At 39.0% G+C, this 20,903-nt stretch overlaps 1 protein-coding gene and 1 long non-coding RNA gene across 6 annotated transcripts; one reads left to right on the forward strand and one right to left on the reverse strand.

Moving 5' to 3' along the window:
- Nucleotides 1–1,612: 1,612 nt before the first annotated feature.
- On the reverse strand, nucleotides 1,613–20,045 carry CD1B (CD1b molecule). Of its 5 annotated transcripts, none has more exons than XM_051856050.2 (6): nucleotides 19,865–20,045; nucleotides 4,368–4,634; nucleotides 3,463–3,741; nucleotides 3,008–3,283; nucleotides 2,596–2,689; nucleotides 1,613–1,966 (listed from the first exon to the last, which is right to left on the reverse strand). In XM_051856050.2, exons 1-6 carry the CDS (start codon nucleotides 19,923–19,925, stop codon nucleotides 1,945–1,947), a joined length of 999 nt encoding a protein of 332 aa, XP_051712010.1. In that variant the 5' UTR covers nucleotides 19,926–20,045; the 3' UTR covers nucleotides 1,613–1,944. The 5 variants fall into 5 exon arrangements, with proteins under 5 accessions (XP_051712010.1, XP_051712011.1, XP_008262224.1 ...); XM_051856051.2 differs by lacking the exon at nucleotides 19,865–20,045 and adding an exon at nucleotides 18,405–18,439; XM_008264002.4 differs by lacking the exon at nucleotides 19,865–20,045 and adding an exon at nucleotides 5,713–7,159.
- LOC127493736 (uncharacterized) lies at nucleotides 5,682–9,751 on the forward strand. Its single transcript, XR_007924207.2, has 2 exons — nucleotides 5,682–5,852; nucleotides 8,467–9,751. It is a non-coding gene; the product is annotated as an uncharacterized lncRNA (long non-coding RNA).
- Nucleotides 20,046–20,903: the final 858 nt, after the last annotated feature.

Genomic DNA, 20,903 nt, shown 5'->3' on the forward strand with positions numbered 1-20,903 from the left:
TAAAAGAGGATGGAATCCTGTCTTTTGCAACATAATGGATGCAACTGGAAACCATTGCATTTAATGAAAAAAGTTTGTTACAAAAAGACAAATATCATATGTTTTCCTTGGTCTGTAGTAACTAATAGACTACAAAAAATGTAATGCATATGAGAAAAAATTGACATTTTGAGGCTTGATTATTGTTTATAACCCTTGTTTCTACTGTTAAGGAGCGGCATTTTTTTTCTTATTATTATTAGTTAAATTCTTTACTTAGTGGAAGGTTAAGCTTATGATTATAAAATAAACCAAAAGTATGTTATTGTAAAAATTCAAAGAAAGAAAAAGAAAGGAAGAAGGAGGGTGAGAGCATGTGTGGGAGGGAGCATAGGGTGGGAACTATCACTGTGTTCCTAAATTTGTATATATAAAAATTGTTCACCTTATATAAATAAAAAATGAATACAAAAAAGCAACCTATATAAGTGATTGAAATATAGTTTAGAATAAATGCAATTCCTGGGTTGATTAAGATAAAATGGCATTTCTAGTCATCAGTCTTAACTAAGAAACTCAAAATGGAAAAGCAAATGAATCAAAATATTTACTATGGTTGGAGCTGGCATTGTGGCATAGTAGATAAAGCTGCTGCCTGAGGTGCCGGCATCCCGTTTGGGTTCTGGTTCAAGTCCTTGCTGCTCCTCTTCCAATCCAGCTCTCTGACATGGCTTGGGAAAGCAGTGGAAGATGGCCCAAGTGCTTGCGCCCCTGCACCCACACGGAAGACCTGGAAGAAGCTCCTGGCTCCTGGCCCTTGGCTTCAGATCAGTGCAGCTCCGGCCGTTGCAGCCAACTGGAGAGTGAACCAGTGGGTGGAAGACCTCTCTCTCTCTCTCTCTCTCTCTCTCTCTCTGCTTCTCCTTTTCTCTCTGTGTAACTCTGACTTTCAAATTAATTAATTAAATACATATATATATTTATTGTGTTTAAAATTTACTTAATATAAATTTTATATACATAATAATAGTATCACATAGGCAAGTGAAGGATACATAGAATTAAGATAAATGCATTAGCAGGAAGTAGTAACATTATTTATAGCAAAGTTTAATGGTTAGGATCATATAAAATTTTATATAATGACCAATAAATATAATGAGACATTATTAAACTAACAAGGTATAAGTGGTAAAACAATAAAATTAATGTGGTATGAAGAAATTATGAATAATCTGTTGACAATAAACACAGAAATTTGGATAACTTAAAACACTTAAAAAATATGACTTAAAAAGGACTATCTAAATAGACAATCTGAACACAGATTTATTTTTTTGAACTGGCCATGAAATTCTAAACACTCTGTATAGATATTTCCCAACATATAAGGCCTCACTGAATTCTAACTGATCTTTAAGGGGAATACAAACACACACACACAAACCACCCCCACTGTTCATTGGGAATAAAGACAAAGGGAATTTTTTCACCTCATTTAGTGAGGTGAAAACACCCTAAATATCAATATCTGAAAAAGACATGGCAAGAATCAAATGCACACAGATGAAAAACTCTCAACAAATTATTTGCCAACTGAATCTATACACATACACACCATGAACAAGAAAGATAAACTACACAGACATAATTTTATTTTATCATTTTCAAATCAGTATACAACACATCAAGAGAATGCAAGATATAAAATGCTTAGTTATCTCAAAAGTTACATAATAAACAAATATTACATGTGATATATGAATGGATCCTATTATTGGTAATATCTAATAATTCACAATGTTAATTGGTTTCCTACTTGTACATAGATTATAGTACTTATAATCTGTGAAAAGTCTGACTTGATCTAATATATTTGATGACATACTGATTCCTGGGCTGACATCTTGAGCTCCTGAGATTCCCACAATGTATTGCAAATGAGGGAGATAATGTCAAAAAGATTTACAGGATATTCTGATATGACCTGCCAAGAACATAAGAAAATTCGAGTGAGATAAATATGTATGATATTCACATGTCCATATTCACAGAATCATTATCAACAATAGCCAAAGGTGGAAGCAAGTGAAGTGAGCATTAATAAATGAATGGATAAACAAAATGTGGTACATAGAATGGAATATTAATCAGTCTAAAGAAGTATGGAAGTGCTGACAACATGATAAACCTTGAAGATACTATACTAAGTGAATAAGATAGTCACAAAACTTTCTGTATGAATTAACTTATATGGAAGAACCAGAGTAAGAAATAAAATTCATAGTGTTGGAAAGTAGAACGGTCGTAGCCAGGGCCCAGGGTGAGGAGGGCCATGGGGTGTTATTTAATGAAAAGTGAGTTTCAGTTTTGCAAGAGGAAAGCGGATCTGGAGGGGGTAATGCTAAATGTTGCACAATAATGTGAATGTACTTGACTCATCTGCACACTTGAAAATAGGAAAGGTGATAAAATTTTTATAGCTGTACAGAGGAGACGGGGAGTTGGGAAGAAAGGGTCTGGTGAAAAGATTGACATTAACATTATTAAATAAATAAAATGGTTGGAACCCCTGGGGAGGTGGGCAGAAGGAAACACTAAAGAATAGTCACTCACCGGCGCCTCCAAAACCATAAGGCCAAGAACAACAAAAAGATTAAGCCGGACACTATTATTGCCAGAAATATCATTCCAATGGAGATCGAGCTTCCTGGCAAGTGAGAGAGAACACAGTGATGTCACTTCAAATTCCCTACAGCCCGTTGTGACATCACCACAGGTCACCTGCTGCCAATGTGTGGTCATCTCCAGATCCCTCTCATCCAGATACCATTCTCTCTCTCTCTCTCTCTCTCTCTCTCTCTCTCTCCTCTCTCCTCTCTCTTCTCTCCTCTCTCCTCCCTCCTCTCTCCTCTCTCCTCTCTCACTCTCTCTCATCATCATCATCTCTAAACCGTCCCCAGTTCCTCCCTCCATACATAAAAGCTACCGACTGCACTTCCACACCCAGGCCCTGATTCTCTCTCACCCCAGTAGAGGATGATGTCTTCATTTCCTAGACTGCTGTGCTTCACCCGACAGGACAGGCCAGACGCCTCCCCAGCTGCCACGTCCAGGGTTACTCGGAGATACCACGTCCCGTCAGCATAGGGGAGGGTGTCATTTCTCTGAGCCAACTTCTCCTGCTCCCCCTGCATCCACCTCGCCCACACAGGCTTTGGGTAGAAGCCAGACACATGGCACACCAGCAGCAGACGGCCAGGTCCGGGATTGGGGCCACTGGACAGCCAGGCCCTGGGTTTCACTGAGGCAGGAAAGAAAAAAGGAAGTGTACACCTTGTGACCGCATTACAGAGCCTAGGGACCAAGAAACCCACAAGTTGGACAGCATCCCCTTCGACTCCTTTGGACTCCTAATAAAAGCCCCTCTTCTTCCTGGATACTCTCCTTCTGAAGCTTAGAAGTGAGACGGATGGGACTTACCTTGCCTCCGCAGCTCTGCCTTCCCAGCTTCAAGGACACCCAGGAGGTACCGGGGGCAGGTTTCAAAGATGAGTTTCCCCACGATTTCAGTGATACCTCTGTACTGAGCGATGAGTGTGCATACTTTCTTTGCACTGATGCCACCTTCTGGGGCAGGCCAGCATGAATGATTCCTGAGGGACAGAAAATCCTGCCCTCCTAAACCTCCCCTCAAGAAGCTTTTGATGACACCTCCAGAATGCAGCTCACAGCCTGCTATGCCTTGCAGCTCAAACGGGTCTGGAAGGGGGGAAAACAGACACCAAGTCATTGAACAGTAAGCAAGAAACAAAGGCATGGCGAGAAGAGAGGAGTGTGTGTTTTTGTGGAAAAGATATTCAAGAATGCAAAACGAGTCAGAAACCATCTACAGCATTCAGATATTTTCAAAAAACATAGCACTGGAGAGAGGTACTTGTGTTAAGAGTGGGGAGAGGGCTGCGGTCAAGTTATACAGGGAATAACAGAGGGAGGAGAGGGAGAGTGTGTGGAACCTCATAGTGGAGTGACAGGCACAGTATTTCAGAATGAGTTCCGAGGAGGGGTTAAGGGAGGAGAAGGCTGAAGAGCTGGAGTGGAGGAGGGAGCCACATCACGGGTCACTCAGACACAGGGAAAGAGAAATAGGGGCCTTGATCACTGAATTTCACAGAGGCGAGTCTGGATTGGAGAGAGAGGGGAAAGCTTGCTCTCCCAGAGAAAGGATCTGGACTGTTTTGGGGAGGTGTGGACACACCATGAGAAACTACAATAGAGAGGAGTGTGTGTGAGGTTGGGTATAGGAGAAAGGAGGGAAAACAGACCATAGGGAGCCAAGAAAGCAGAAACAGTCAAGCAGCATCCCCAAGGGAGAAGGCTGGACTCACACTTCATCTGGAATTCAGTGACGTGGTCTCGCAGTTCTCGAACGAGTCCAAAGAAGTAGACCCGGAACAGCTCCACCAGCTCAGTAATTTCCTCATCGCTTAAGTTTCCCTTAGACCAGGGCTTCAGGAAGATGGCAGTGCCCGTTTCACTATCCCACCTGTGAATCTGCAAATCTTCCAGCCAGCCTGAGCCTCGATTTTCTGTCCAGGTGCTGTTTGTAAAGGAAGAGATCTGCATGACATGGTAAGACGTCGGCCCCTGGAGGGCTGCAAAGAGAGGAAGGTTAGCATGGTGAAGGGAAAAGGACAAGCAGGAGGAAATGAGAAAGAATGAAATTTGAATAGACTCAGACAAGGCCCATAGTCTAAAGAGCACACAAGACATTTGGATGTCCCAGGGCTGTTGGCTTCCAGCATAGTGAGAAAGGACGAGCGTGAGCTAGAGCAGGGAGGACCTGGACGCTCAGTGCCCAAGCACACCTGCAAAAGTGCAGCAATGCTTGCATCCAGACTCCGCACCAGCACTAGCGGCTGCCCGAGTTACTCTTACCATCCTCATTGTCACCACCGGGGAAGCGACCTGCCAGTAATAGAAGTGGCAGAAGCAGCATTTCACCAGGAGTTAAAACTTCTTACTCTCAGAGCTGGTGTTTGATCTCTGGTTTTATCAAACCTTTTTCTCAGTCCTCTGTAGTGACTTCCTCTCTGTTCTGAATGGCAAGTATCTTCCTCATCCACATTACGTATACAAAAAAAAAGTGCTCCCCCACCCTGTGCCTCCTACCTCTCATTTCCCCTCCATCTCTAACTTCTAAATCTCTTACTATCATGGCTTCATTTGGTTCCTCAGCTTCCTCACACCACTTTGGAAAACCACCCATGTAATTCTGAAAGATCAGTAACATTGGTTCACCTCCTCGATCTTTTATTTTTAGATCTTTAAAATAAGCGGTGAAATTATATAATCTCTCAATTTCCAGACTCCTTCAATCTAGAAGGATTCTGTGATTTATTCAAACAACTCGCTCTCCAGTGTGCTTCCTTCTGTGGCATTTTGCTATCACCACATCCTGATGTCCTCAATATCTCCTCATTCTTAACCAGCTCTCCTTGTCTTATCTCCCTAACCTCACATTAATCATTTGTGTGTAATATTCACTTACATAACAATGAAGCATTTAAAACACCAACTGGATTACAGAACCCCAGACCCAAATCTCACCATCAGGTATGATATATGCTGCAGTTTATAATCCAAACAAAAAAAAAGTTTATCTTACAGAGATTTGGGGGAGTAAAAATGCATTTGCTACTGGTATATGATTTTCTTTTCAGGAGCTCTTACCTTTGGAGCCTGGAATAACAATGTGTGTGAGAGAGCAGTTGCCTGGGAGCTATGCCATGTGTTCTTCCAACTGAATTCAGTAACTGTGGATAGTGTTCAACAAGGAGTAGACCCTTGGGGTGAATCTTGCGGCACAGCAGGTGAAGTCACCTCTTATGACACCCATAACCCATAAAGGAATGTGTTTTGAATCCCAGCTTCTTGTATATGACCTCATAAGCTTCTTACTCTTACCTGTATTTGGGGATTCAGTAAAGAATATCCTAGCAACTCTCCCTGGAGTTCCAACCTCCTGGCTTCAGCTTGACTCAGCCCTGGCTGTTGCAGTCATTTTGGGACTGAACCCATGAATGGAAGATCTATTATTTTGCATCTCAAATGTTTTTCAAAGGGCTTAAATTAAAAATGTCAATCTCACTCCTATACATTACATTCTGGAACTCTTAGTTACCTCATTGTTCAGATTTCCCTTAGACCAGGGCTTCAGGGAAAACATATAGTATTTGTCTTTTTGGAACTAGCAAATAAGCCAATTCCAAAAATACAATACTATATGCTGATCGGGACACAAAATCGAGGCTCCAGCTGGTTGGAAAATTTGCAGATTCATAGGTGGGATAGTGATGCAGGCACTGGCATATTCCTAAGTATAATGGCTTCCAGTTGCATTCATTTTGTTGCAAAAGACAAGATTTAATTCTTTTTATTAATATGGTTGAGTAGTATTCCATAGTGTATAATACCATAATTTCCATCTGGGTTGATATTCAATGATTTTTTACAATCCTTGTCTCTACTACTGAGGAATAGTATATTGTTTTCCTTAAAGATTCAGCCAAAATATAAAAGTTTGTTGTAGTCCTATACATTAATAATAAATCTAATTATAATGAAATCAAGAACACAATCCAGTTTCAGATAATTGGTATGATGGTTCAGATGCTGCCTGTGAAGCCCAAATTATGTAATAGAGTGCCTGGGTTCTGCCCAGCTCCACTCCTGATTCCCTGATCTTGGCAATGCACACCTTGAGATGCCTCAGGTGATGGCTCAAGCAGCTGTGTCTGTAGCTTCTGGCTTCAGCTTGGCCTTGGCCCAGACCTGACTGTTACAGGCATTTGAGGAGTTAATCAGCATATGAAAGGTCTCTTTCTCCCTCACTTTTCTCTCTCTCACTCTACTCTCTCTCTCTCTCTCTCTCTCACCTCTCCCTCTTTCAATGAATGAACTAAAGTAATTACAGCAGCAACCCTATTTACAATAGCATCAAAAGAAGAAAAATCATTAGGAATAAAGTTAACCAAAGCAGCGAAAGACTTGTACAATGAGAACTAAAATGCATTGATGAAAGTAAGTAAAGGAAGCACAAATTATTTGAAGGATATTTTGTGTTCCCAGATTGAAAGATATTAATACTATAACAATCTACAGACTAAATGTTATCCTAATCAAATCCCAGTAATAGATTTTAAATAAAATAGAAACAGAAAAAAACTAAGGTTTATGAAACAGAAGACTCAGAACATAAGCAACCTTTAGAAAGAAGTATATAACTGTAGATATCTCATTTTCTAATTTCAAAATATATTATAAAGCTACAGAAATTAAAGATGATGGATAACTGTTGGTGGGAATGGAAAGTGGTACAGCCACTGTGGGAGACAGTATGGAGATACCTCAGCAATCTGAATATAGACCTACCATATGACCCAGCCATCCCATTCCTAGGAATTTACCAAAGGAAATGAAATCAGCATATGACAGAGTTATCTGTACCCCCATGTTTATTGCAGCTCAATTAACAATAACTAAGATATGGAATCAACCCAGATGTCTGTCAACTAAAGACTGGATACAGAAATTATGGGATATATACACCATGGAATACTACACAGCAGAAAAAATGAAATCCTGTCATTTGCAACAAAACGTATGAAACTGGAAAACATCATACTTACTGAAAAAGCCAGTCCCAAAGTGACAAATATCATTCATTCTCCCTGAGATAACTAACAGAGTACATAAAAGGTAATTTATAGAAGTGACATTGACACTTTGAGGTGCCATGATTTTGAGCAGCCCTTGTCTCAACTGTTAATAGGTTTTTTTCCATACTACTTGTTGAACTGTTTACTTAGAGTAGGTTTAATCCTAGGTGTATAAAGTTAATTGAATATAGATATATGCAAAAAGTAAGAGTCGGAATAGGAGATGGAGGAGGAAGAAGGGTGGGAGTGCAGGCATGAAGGAGGGTAGGGTGGGAAGAATCACTATGTTCCTAAATTTGTATATATATATGAAATGCATGAAGTTTGCATATCTTAAAGATTTCTAGGTTTAAAAAAGATGGATACATTAACTCACCTGATATAATCATTCCACAATACATAAATGTATTATGGCATTATACACACAAATGTGCAATTATTATTTGACAAATTAAAATATAATTATTTTAGTCTGACATTATAGGATTGGCATCAAGATAGATGTATGAAGGGTTTCCAAAAAGTTCTGAAAATGTATATTATGAAAAAATTATGTATGGATATCAAAAACTTTTGGCAACAAAATAAGCATATCTGGGTGCAAGTGTATTAGCAGCCATCAACTGATAGTTTGCTCCACTTTAATTTTCAGTCATAATTGTGTAATCTGAATCAATTGAGATTTCTATGATGTTGGCTATTGTTTTTTACTTTTTCCCTTTAAAAGTTGATGTTAATGATCTACTGCTGTGGTTTGCATTTTCAGCATCACCTTGTCCCTTCTTAAAGTGAGTAATCCAAGGGTGGGTGTCGTGGTGTAGAGGATAAAACAGCTGCCTGTGATGCTGGTTTCTCCTATGGGCACCCGTTCCTGTTGCAGCTACTCCACATATGATGCAGCTCCCTGCTAATGGCCTGGGAAAATCAGCAGAACATAGCCTAAGTTCTTGGGCCCCTGCCACCCACTTGGAATACTCAGATGAAACTCCTGGCTCCTGACTTCAGCCTGGTCCAGCCCAAGCTATTATGACCATTTTGGGAGTGAACCACAGGATGGAAGATCTCTCACTCCCTCTCTTTCTCTTCCTCTCTCACTGTAATGCTGGCTTTCAAATAAATGAATAATTATTTTAAAATGCTAGTTAATCATAAACTATTGAATTTTGTAGGGGATTTTCCCTATAAATTTTTCATACAGCACTGATGATTTCGCCATTCTTCCATGCAAAGCTCACCATTATAAATGCATCTTCTTGCTTCATTTTAGCAGAATTCATATTCTTTTGATATAGGCTCTTTTCAAAATGATGTTCTATCCTTTTTTTTCATTTTCAATTATCTTTATATACAGAAGATCAACTTAGTTTATATTAAGCAAGGATTTCAACAGTTTGCACCCATACAGATACACAAAGTATAAAGTACTGTTTGAGTAGTAGTTTTGCCATTAATTCGCATAGTGCAACACATTAAGGACAGAGATCCTACAAGGGGAGTAGGTGCACAGTGACTCCTGTGTTGATTAACAATTGACACTCTTATTTATGATGTCAGTAATCACCCAAGGCTCTTGTCATAAGCTGCCAAGGCTATGGAAACCTCTTGCGTTCACAAACTCCGATCTTATTTAGACAAGGCCATAGTCAAAGTGGAAGTTCTCTCCTCCTTTCAGAGAAAGGTAACCTCCTTCTTTGATGACCCATTCTTTCCACTGGGATCTCACTCGCAGAGATTTTTTTTTTTTTCCACAGTGTCTTGGCTTTCCATGCCTGAGAAACTCTCACGGGCTTTTTAGCCAGATCCGAATCCCTTAAGGGCTAATTCTGAGGCCAGAGTGCTGTTTAGGACATCTGCCATTCTATGAGTCTGCTGTGTATCCCACTTCCTTTATCGGATCATTCTCTCCTTTTTAATTCTATCAGTTATTATTAGCAGATACTAGTCTTGTTTATGTGATCCCTTTGACATTTAATCCTATCATTATGATCAATTATGAACTGAAACTTAGAGCCTATTCAGACATGTTATAACATATTAATTTGAGTTTGGTTTAGTTAAAAATATTTCCATCCATGCTAGTTTTTTCAATAATATTTATTTACATTAAGTTTTAGACAATAATACTATCATTTTTATGGGTGAATATGCAAGACATTAAGGTAGCTAAAACAAGCCAGACATGGAAAAAAATGCATATCACTTCTATGTACAATCAAACAGAGACTAAAACAGTGGCTCCTAAGGGTGGAGAATAGGGAGAAGAAATGCAAAGATGCAGAAAGCAGATGTATAAAATGAAGAACTCTAGAAATCTAACACCAACATGAGGACTATAGTAAATAATACTATATTGTGCTGTGGGGTGTTACTGAAGTACGCATTTTGGTGCTCTTTCCCCTACAATGAATGAATCACTACAGGAGATGATGAAAATATCAGTATGTTTGACTCTGATACCCATTTCACCATTGATATGTATATCAAGGTATCCTGCTGTGGATCTTAAATATATACAATTGGATTGTTTAAAATTAAAAACCCATCCTAATTCTGCATAAAATTTGTATTCTCTCTGAAACATAAAACCTTGGTCTAAGTCTCTAATTACCAAGTCTTAAGCCAATTTGAAACAATACAGTAAGGAATGATTTTTTTAACTTGACAATGAATAATTTTATACTGGCAAAGATAGAGGAAGAAGGGTAGAGAAATGCCATTTCTCCACTACACAATTTTGAAAAACTTATCAACCCATGATTAAAATAAATTTCAGTTTTAGTTTTATCATCAATATGTTTCAACATGTTTTTGTAAGGTATGGAAATTATTTTCTTACATAAAATTGCATTTTAATTAGAAAAATTAAAAATATTTAATATCTTTTTAAATCTAGTAAGTATTCAAATTTTCCCAACTATTTCATTGTTTTAATTGTATATTTTATCAAATTAGAATAAATATATTTATTTATACATATATTTACTTATGTATTCATAAATGAGAATAAGTATATTTTATTGATATTGTTTAATATTTCAAGCCATAAAAGATGCCTCTCATTAACAGCTTACAATGCATTTTTTAAAAAGTTGCATCATTCTTATAAACTTGTACAAAATCTGCATTTTACCGATTATACAGCCATTATACATTTAAGATGTCCTTTTTAACTGCTTATTTGCTATATACTGAAGAATTTGTGGTGTGATCAAATTTTAGTTTAATTGTAATTTGTACCTCGCTCAAGAGTTATATATATATATTTTTTAATTTTTTGACAGGCAGAGTGGACAGTGAGAGAGAGAGACAGAGAGAAAGGTCTTCCTTTTGCCGTTGGTTCACCCTCCAATGGCCGCCACGGCAGGCGCACCGCGCTGATCCAATCGCAGGAGCCAGGTACTTCTCCTGGTCTCCCATGGGGTGCAGGACCCAAGCACTTGGGCCATCCTCCACTGCACTCCTGGGCCACAGCAGAGAGCTGGCCTGGAAGAGGGGCAACCGGACAGAATCCAGTGCCCCGACTGGGACTAGAACCCCGTGTGCCGGCGCCGCAAGGCAGAGGATTAGCCTAGTGAGCCGTGGCGCCGGCAAGAGTTATATATTATGTAGTGTTTTCTGTTCATTAACTTGGTCACCATGTCTCTCAACTATTTTACAGTTTAAAAAATTTTTGAGGCTATCAAAACAATAGAAATGTACAATATACCAAAATATTTGCATTAAAAATGGTAAATTTTATGTCAAGTTCATTTTACAATAAAAAGGATTGAGAATCCCCAAAATTTTGCCCATATAGATGTGTTTATGTAAAATGTATTACTCTGCCTTCAAAATTAAAATAAATTTTAAAAATAAAATGTATGACTACATAGTTAGAAACTTGTCTTGGAAGTAAATTATAAAATTTTTTATAAAAAAATAAAAAGTAAATTATAGACATAAAATAATACATTAATTACACATCAACAAAATATCTTCTTTTTCTCATTTTATGCAAAAAGCAGAGAGACAGAGAGAGGGGGGGGGGAGGGAGGGATCTTCTATCCACTGTTTCACTCTTCAAATGCTCACAACAGACATAGAAGACCAGGTGGAATCCAGGAGCTGGCCAATCAATCGAGGTCTCCTACATGAGTACCTGAGCCATCATTTATTGACTCCAAAGGTTGTACATTCGCAAGAAGTTGAATTCAAGTAGAGGAGCCAGAACTCAAATCAGTGTCTCTGATACAAGATATGAGCATCCCAAGTGAAGTCAACCACTTCACCACAGAACAACCATGATTATCATGTTCAAGTTTTCCAAATGTTTATTGAGGAGGATGGCTTTATACTTCTCTTTATTTTTACATTTTTTCAGTTCTCTTTAAAGCTGGCTTAAAAGAAAAGTTATTTTCATATCTGCTTGGACATGCAATCTGATCAAGCATAATATTCTATGCAGTGACTGGAGAACAGAATGCAAAATCTAAATAGCACATTAGTATTGCAATAATAATCTTGAGTGCATTCCCTCTGAAGGGATGTCAGGGACATTGAGGTATTTCTGACCACACCTTAGTACTGTTCATCTTCATTTATTTGTTAAAATAGTTATGAAAAGAGATATTTGCTGAAGTAACTATCTCACTATGTTGAAGTAAACAAATATTTTACTTAATCCTTTGCATTTATTTATCAGTTTTCAAGAGAATGAATGATTTGTATGGAATATCACATAGGTAAGAAAATTTGAGAAAAGACATCTGTGGCTACAACTTAGAGAGCAGTCAGAATATACAAAATTAGCCACTTTGCTGAAAATGTTAAGTTTTTATTATGGAAGAATAATGTTCTATTGTATACATGTACCAAATGCAATTTATCATTCAACCATCAATGGACACCTAAGTTGATTACATATCTTGATGTTATGGGTTGAAGAGAAATTGGTTCCCCAAACTCATACAAATATTTAAATTCTGCTGTCTTAATATTAGGTTTGGTGGTTTAAGAGTGAAGACGGGACATAACTGTTGCTTCTGAGAGGTGGGTCTTGGGGGAGGTCTTTGGGGCATTAGGGACATGATCTTGAGGAACAGTTCTCATGGGAGAGTTGATTCTTTTGAGCCAAGTTTGGCTAGCTCCTCTACCTGCTCTCTTGACCAATATGTGATAGTTTTTCTGCACTCATTCTACCATTGTCATCCTCCAACAAATGCCAGACTAGGGGGGCAGCCTGTTCCTGAACTGTGACCTTCAAGCTGAGAACCAAAATAAACCTTTTCCATTCCAAGAAGCCTCTCTTGGGTATTTTAGTCAGATGAGAAGATGACTCATACCCTGAGCTACTGCGAATACACATGGGAGTCTCTTCATTGTGGTGATTTCATATTTTCTATGAAATCACACGAAACATTATATTTTGGATATATACCCAAAAGTGGGATAATGCGGTTATATTGTTGATCTGTTTTTCCTTGCTTTTTTTCTTTTTTGTCAGAATCATCATATGTTGTCCATAATAGCTATATTAACTTGCATTCCCACCAACAGTATTTAAGGGTTTCATGTCCTCACATTCACCAGCATTTGTTGTTTTTGTGATTTGATAGTAGGCTTTCTAACTGGAGTCAGGTGATAATTCATTGTGTTTGGATCTGCCTTTCCATCATGGTTAGTGACATGGAGATTTTCAGCAAAATGGGTGGGACTGGATGTCATAACTTTAAGTGAAATAGACCTAGACTCAGAAAAAGAATACTTCATGTTCTCTCTCCCACATGAAATTTTCAAAAATAGAAATGAAAGAATAATTACATGTATATGATAAATTTGAATTGAAAGTCATTATTATTAGGATCTAGGAAAGGAGCAGTGCAGGGAAAGAAGGCAAGGGGACTGGGTACAGGATAACAAAACACAATTATGCAAAAAATGCATTAGGTGCTTGCAGCACAGGGGGTGACCATGGCTTATGATGCTGCATCTATTTATTTATTTATTTGAGATGTATTTATTTATTTGAAAGGTAGATTTACAGAGAGACACAGAACGAGAGGGAGAGAGAAAGAGCTACCATCCACTGGTTCACACCCCAAATGGTTGCAATCCAGCAACCTGGAGCTTTATCTGTCTCCCACATGGGTGGCAGTAGCCCAAGAACTTGGGGTATTTTCCATGGCTTTCCTAGGCACACTGGCAGGGAACTGGATAGGAAGCGGAGCAGCCAGGACTTGAACTGGCAACCCATACAGGATTCTGGTGTCCCAGGTGGCAGCTTAACCCACTATTGCTTAACGCTGGTCCCAATGATGCATTATATTCTGTACAAAGAATTGGAATAGAGGAAATGTTAGGCTCCAAACTCAAAGATAAGGAAATAGAAAGGTTAGCTGCCAGGGCCAGCACTGTGGAATAGCTGGTAAAGCCGCTGCCTGCAGTGCTGGCATCCCATATGGGCACCAGTTTGAATCCCGGATGCTCCATTTCAGATCCAGCTCTCTGCTATGGCCTGGGAAAGAAGTAGAAGATGGCACAAGTTCTTGGACCCCTGCACCCATGTGGGAGACCCGGAAGAAGCTCCTGGCTCCTGGCTTCAGATCAGCACAGCTCCAGCTGTTGCAGCCATCTAGGTAGTGACCCAGCGGATTGAAGACCTCTCTCTCTCTCTGTCTCTGTCTCTCTCTGTCTCTGTCTCTGTCTCTCTCTCTCTCTGCCTCTCCTTCTCTTTTTGTGTAACTCTGACTTTCAAGTAAATAAATAAATCTTTAAAAACATAAAGAAAGAAATGTGTGCTGTCTGCATGGTTAGGTTAAGCTATTATTTTTGTCAAACTGTTGAACTGTAACCCTTAAAATATACTAGTTACATTAATCCAAAATAAAAATAATAAAATAAAAAGAATCAGCAAAATTATTTTAAGCAGGAAGCTAAACAAAAATAAATACAAACAATAAAAATAAACACAAACAATAAAATACTATGTGAAGGGTCTCAATCAAGAACACCAAGTGTCCACCTAAGAGTGCATAAATCTTTAAAAACCTTATGGAGTATTCACACCAGAATTCTATTCAGTAATGAAAAAGAAGTAGCTATTGAAATACTCAGTGACATATATCTTACTTGCAGTTGTATGCTTAATGGAGGGGGAAAGCCAAACGTAAAGAATAGCAACAGTTTATTTCATCCTAACAAAACCATAGAAAATATAAGTAACTGGCAAAAAGCAGATCAATAGTCAAAAGATGCCAGTTAATGCTGCGTTCGACTACAGATATATATGATGGGCTATGGATTTCTGTACCTTTTTTTTTATTAAGATTTTATTTATTTACTTGAGAGGTAGAGTTATAGATAGTGAGAGGGAGAGACAGGGAGGTCTTCCTTCCGTTGGTTCACTCCCCAAAAGGCCACAATGGCCAGACGCGCAATCAGAAGCCAGGAGCCAGGAGCTTCTTTCTGGTCTTCCCACATGGGTGCAGGGTCCCAAGGACTTGGGCCATCTTCTACTGCTTTCCCAGGCCATAGCAGAGAGCTGGATTGGAAGAGGAGCAGCCAGGACTAGAACTGGTGCCCATATGGGATGCCAACGCCGCAGGCGGAGGATTAACTTACTGCACCACGGCCCCGGCCCCATCTGTATCTTTATTATAGCGTTATGTATGTGGGTGTATATATTTGTCAAAATAAGTGGAACAATACACTTAAATAGATTTTACTGGAAATTATACATTAACAAAGTTGATTCAAAACATGTTGACAAATTTGCAAGAATTTATGGGCCCGGCTCTGTGGTGGAGCTAGTAAAGTCACCGCCTGCAGTGCCAGCATCCCATATGGGCACCAGTTCAAGTCCCAGGTGCTCCACTTCCGATCCAGCTCTCTGCTATGGCCTGGGAAAGCAGTAGAAGATGGCCCAAGTCCTTGGTCCCCGGCACTCACATAAGAGACCCAGAAGAAGCTCCTGGCTCCTGGCTTCAGTTCAGCACAGCTCTAGCCATTGCGGTCATTTGAGGAGTGAACCAACCAAATAGGACCTCTCTTTTTCTGTCTCTGCCTCTGCTTCTCTGTAATTCTGACATTCAAATAAAAAAATAAATCTTTTTAAAAAACTTGCAAGAATTTGGCCTGGTGATTAAGATGCCACTTGGGACACCCACATCCAATATTGGAGTGGTTTTGAACTGATTTGAACTCCTGGCTTTGTCCCTTTCAAATTTCTTACTGATACACACTCTGGGAGACAGCAGGTAACAGCTTAAGTGCTACCCACATGACAGGTCCAGAATAGGTTCCTGGCTCCTACTTTCTGCCTGGCCTACCTCTGGTTGATGTAGGCATTCAGGGAATGAACCAGCAGAGGAAATCTGTCAGTTTCTTGGTCTCTCTCAAATACATCCATACATAAGTAAGTTTAAATTCCTAAAATAAACAAGAACTAGAAACAGTGAAAAGAAGATGGACAAATTAGACATAAACACTACAACTTTATGAGGGTAAATGCAATCTCTGTTGTTTTCCGCCACATATAATTTAGAAGCTGTATGTGCCTGCCTTGTATACAGAGCTTGACAATTATTAGGTGAATTGGTGAATAAACCTAGAGGGAATAAATACTTCCTAAGGCTATCTCAGATAAAACATGCTTTTAAGGATTGATTATGTTTTACATTTGAGTGCACCTGTAGCTTGGTCCCTGATAACCAACTCCATTGCTTTTTTTGCCTTAACTGTTAGGTGATATGTGTGTCCCACTAACTTTCACGTGTAACTTGTACACACACTATCTCTATATTTGTATTTGGAATGAGCCAGAAGAAGTTGGTTCCCCTCTCTGTATTTAAAAAATAAGTGTCTAGAAGCAAAGCTTAAGTTCCTCATAAAGGTTTAGGAAGAACTCTAAAGGAAGCTGAAATTTCTTAACTAAGGAAAAAGGATTTAAACAAGAAGGGAGGCACCAATGTTTCAAAAGCTACAACAATGACAGAAAGAATGTAATAACAAAAACTTCCAAAGTGACATTTATCCAACTTGTTTTTGCTTTCTGTCCTAATAATTACAGATTGTTATGCAAAGCAACTTTTATTGTGATCCTTGCTGGATCACAATGATGGATGAAAAAGGAAAGACAGACACGGATGTGAAGAAATTGTACATGGCACAGTGCAATTGAAGTGTTCTCTGGACTCAGAGGAGAAAGATTGCTTCCCACATAAGGTTCAGAAACATTTCTGTTGGAAGTGACCTCAGAAATAGGATTTGACAGTTACATACTATTAAAAAATGGAGATTTCAAGAAAACCATTCCATTTACAGTTACAAAATTAAATTGGTTTATACTAACAAATGATTATTAGCCATAAAGAGAAACAATTTAAATGAAGAGTAGAAAGGGCGGCATCCCTCTGCTGTGCTAATCTCCTGGTTGCTGGATTTCCATTACAGTGGGGGTAGGCACAGTAAGGTGTGTCTGTCTCATAGACTATTCCAAAATGCACTGTGAAAGAACATAAGATTAGAAACTCCAGATATGTTGAAAGTTATGATTGGAAACAAGGTGGCCTGACCGTGACAGCTGCAAAATGGAGGACAGAAGAAGGCAGAAGGAAACTGAGAAGTAATGAAGAACTCATCGACACTTCCTAAGCCTTAACACAGACGATCAGAAGTGTCAGAGTCATTGTCACTGCCAACAGGAGCAAATTCACTGAAAGGTGGTGGGGGTGGGCATGGATATTGGAGAAATGCATGGATGCTATTTTACCCAGTGTTGATTGTGTTCTGTCTACTGATGTCCTTAGCATTTGCTTTGAATATGAGTCCCATTATTCATTGTATACAATCACCCTATTCCCGTTGCACTCAAGGAAATGTTGCCCATGTCCCCTAAATCTATACCTATGTGTCTCTCATATCTTACTTCTATATCCATTGAATTTCTTGTATTAATTCCTTTCTAAAATCGCACCTAAATCTGGAATCATCAAATTTTCATGTACCCTACCCTCTAGGCCCAAGGGCCCCCATCACATTTCCAGCATCCAATCTTGGTTGAGTGGAGGATTGTCTTGGCCTCCTGAGTGCCAAACCTCACTCAGCAAGATAGGTCAGCCTCCTCCTCAGAGGCTACATTCAAAATCACCTGAAGCTTCCATGTCCCATTAGTTTAAGGAAGAATGTCATCTTCTTTGTTGTCCAGTTGCTTCTGCTCACCCCACATCAATGGCATCACTCAGCTAGGCTTTAGATATAATCTAGAGACATAATAAAAGAGCACTAGCCTGACAGAAGTATGGGATGACTGGACAGCCAAGCATCTGGCCTTACCTCAGCACAATAGGTTCTGATACGTGGATAATAACATACAGCTGTGAGGAGGTATGCCAGCACTCATATTAACGATTACCCTTTTTAATCTCCTCCAGGAAGCTATCCTTAGCAACTTCTCATCCTCTTGTCCTAAGTTTGAAAAGAAAGTTGAAGAATCTTGTGGGAAGTATATGAAGGGCAATTGTCCGGCATGATGTTGAATCTCCCAAATTAATCCAACGAAATAGATGTAGAATAGAAGTCACAGCTGTAATAACTAATCATTGCTGTAGTAGACCTTGGACCAAGTGTGCAGAAAAATTCTGCCTGATACAATCTCCCAGCCATAAGTCTACAAGTTGTCCAACAAACCCAAAGTTGTAAGGGTTATTAAACTGGATATGTATCTACCTTGCATTCAAGAGACTCAAGAGAAATTGAAGGCAAGTATTTCTGAAAAGGGTAAAGGCCATTTCCATGATTACATCACAATCACTGATTAGATTTGTATCGCATTCTGGGTTCTATTCCCACTCTCTGGAGATAGAACCCAGGATGTGTTTTGAAGACTCAAGAAATCTGATCCTCCAAAATCTACCTGGAAGAAAACTTTTGGGCTGTCTCTGTAACCCAGCCCACAGTCAACTTTATCTTACATTTCAAAAAGATTCAGGGTGAGGGAGGGATGGGGAAAGGACTTCAAGTGAAAAAAAAAAGTGAGTAAAGTATAGGAACCTAGGGTCTTACTGAGAAGTGGTGCAAGAAGTTTTTATATGGGTCTGAGAATGAGTCAATAGAGTTTTCTATCAGGAACAAAGAAGAGAAAAATCGATAGAGGTGGTGAAGGAGTTAGCGAAAGATGAGTGAATTAATAGGAGATCCATCTGAGGAAGATTGGGGAATTTGATACATCAACCACAAAATATGGGCAACAAGATGAGGGGCAACTTGTGTGTGGGAGTAGGTGTATGGAGTTCTGTGATGGTCATAATGATTGTTGGAATATGAATGTAGATATTTAAGAAAATGAGGAGAAGAGGGAAGAGAATGCATTTTAAGGAAATGAAGTATAGAAAGGTACTACTGTATGCATTTAGATTTTAGTCCACAAAGAGAGAACACAGGTAGAAGATAACAACACACACACACACACACACAAAACTATTCCAGATGTAGCAAGAGTCTATATAATTTTGAGTCAATGTCTTAAATGTTCCCTAGCAAATTTAACTATAAAGCCTTTTATGATAGAATAGGATAGTGGGAACTGATACAGAATATTTCCCAGAAATAACTTGCTGAAGACTTACCTAAGTTGAGTTGAATCAATTTACATTTGAACAGCAATTGTCTGGCATGACCTTGAATCTCCCAAATTAATCCAATGAAATAGAGTTAGGGTAGAAGTTATAGCTGTAATAACTCCTCATTGCTGTAGTAGACCTTAGACCAACTATGCAGAAAAATTGTGCCTGATACAATCTCCCAGCCATATGTTTACAAGCTGTCCAACAAACTTAAACTCTGAATTTGTGCCCAGAATTGGTTGGCAAAGGATGGTATCTACTTGAAAGAAACTGAGGTGTGCTCCTGGATGAGCATGGGTGATAGAAGCAAAAGTTGTATAGGAAAAAGTGAGAGACAAACAAAGTGGCAAAGTAAACTTATTACCAGAAAGTACATAATATTTAGATTAGTTATGGAATTTTGCTTACACAGGCCCCATGCTCTAATTCCATCCTCCAAAGAATAACCTGGAGGCAGTGGCGCTCACAGTTTAAGCATTCAAGGATTCTTAAAGGTCCATCTTGCAAAATCCAACCACAGTCTACCCAGATCCTCCCACCTTGGCAGTAAACTGATGTTCTTACCCTCTACATTTTCACTAACTTGGAAGAGAACAGCTAGCACCAGAAGTTGCAAAAACAGCATGTTGGCTGCAGATGTTTCTTTTCTTCTCTCAGCAAAGCTGGTCTACGATCTCTGTTTTCAGGAAATTATCCCCTTTGTATCCCTATTCAGTTCCGCCTGCCACCAACAAATGTTCCTCCACACAGACACTGAAGACAACTAAGAACATCTGTATTTTGCCCTCAACCTCAGACCTCCTACTCAATCTCTCATTTCCCTTCCAACTCAGAGCTAAACCTGTTCTTTCCTCTCTGAATGCCAGTTGCTCTCTTTTGCTGAGCTCCATTCTATCTATTTCTCATCTGCAACTGCCTTGGACAAATTGAGGAGGGACAAGATCACTTCAGCCTTTTGGATCTTGCATCTCATCTGTAAAATACAAAGGAGAAGTTGCGTGGATTTCCCAGGTCCAGCTCATTGTAACAGATCGCAATTCTTCCACATTCCCCACTTAATTATATCTTTACACTCCATCCCCTCTCTTCTGTTCATTCCATTCTACTTTCCCCATTGTGAAGGTCCTTGAAGTCATCCCTTTACCACCTAACATCTTATTTGCTCACCTGTATCATTTTTTTATTCTCGCCGATTCTTGCATAAATTGGAGAATTTACATTCTAATGTCTCTTATGATTCCTCTCGTGCAACTCCATGCATAAACGGTGTTCACTGTTCACTGTCCTTTAGATGAATTGTAGCCATTCAAGTGCATAGGGCCATAAAAACATAAATAAGTCCTTCTACTGAACATAACACATGCATGCACTCACCAACCAAAAGAAAAAAAAAAAGAAAGATTACTCTGTAAATGGTTGATACCAGGTATCTGACTAGGAATATGAACCTACAGAGATGACGACGTAATATCTCCTATCAAAGAGATTTAAATTATAGAAGAAAAAGTGTATTTAAATCAAGAACTGCAATGCATTATAATGATAATTCCAATATATAGAATTCAGGCCTAAATCAATGTAGAACAATATTCTATAGAGGTAC

Source organism: Oryctolagus cuniculus, chromosome 7 (genome assembly GCF_964237555.1).
Source record: "Oryctolagus cuniculus chromosome 7, mOryCun1.1, whole genome shotgun sequence".
Lineage (NCBI taxonomy): Eukaryota > Metazoa > Chordata > Mammalia > Lagomorpha > Leporidae > Oryctolagus > Oryctolagus cuniculus.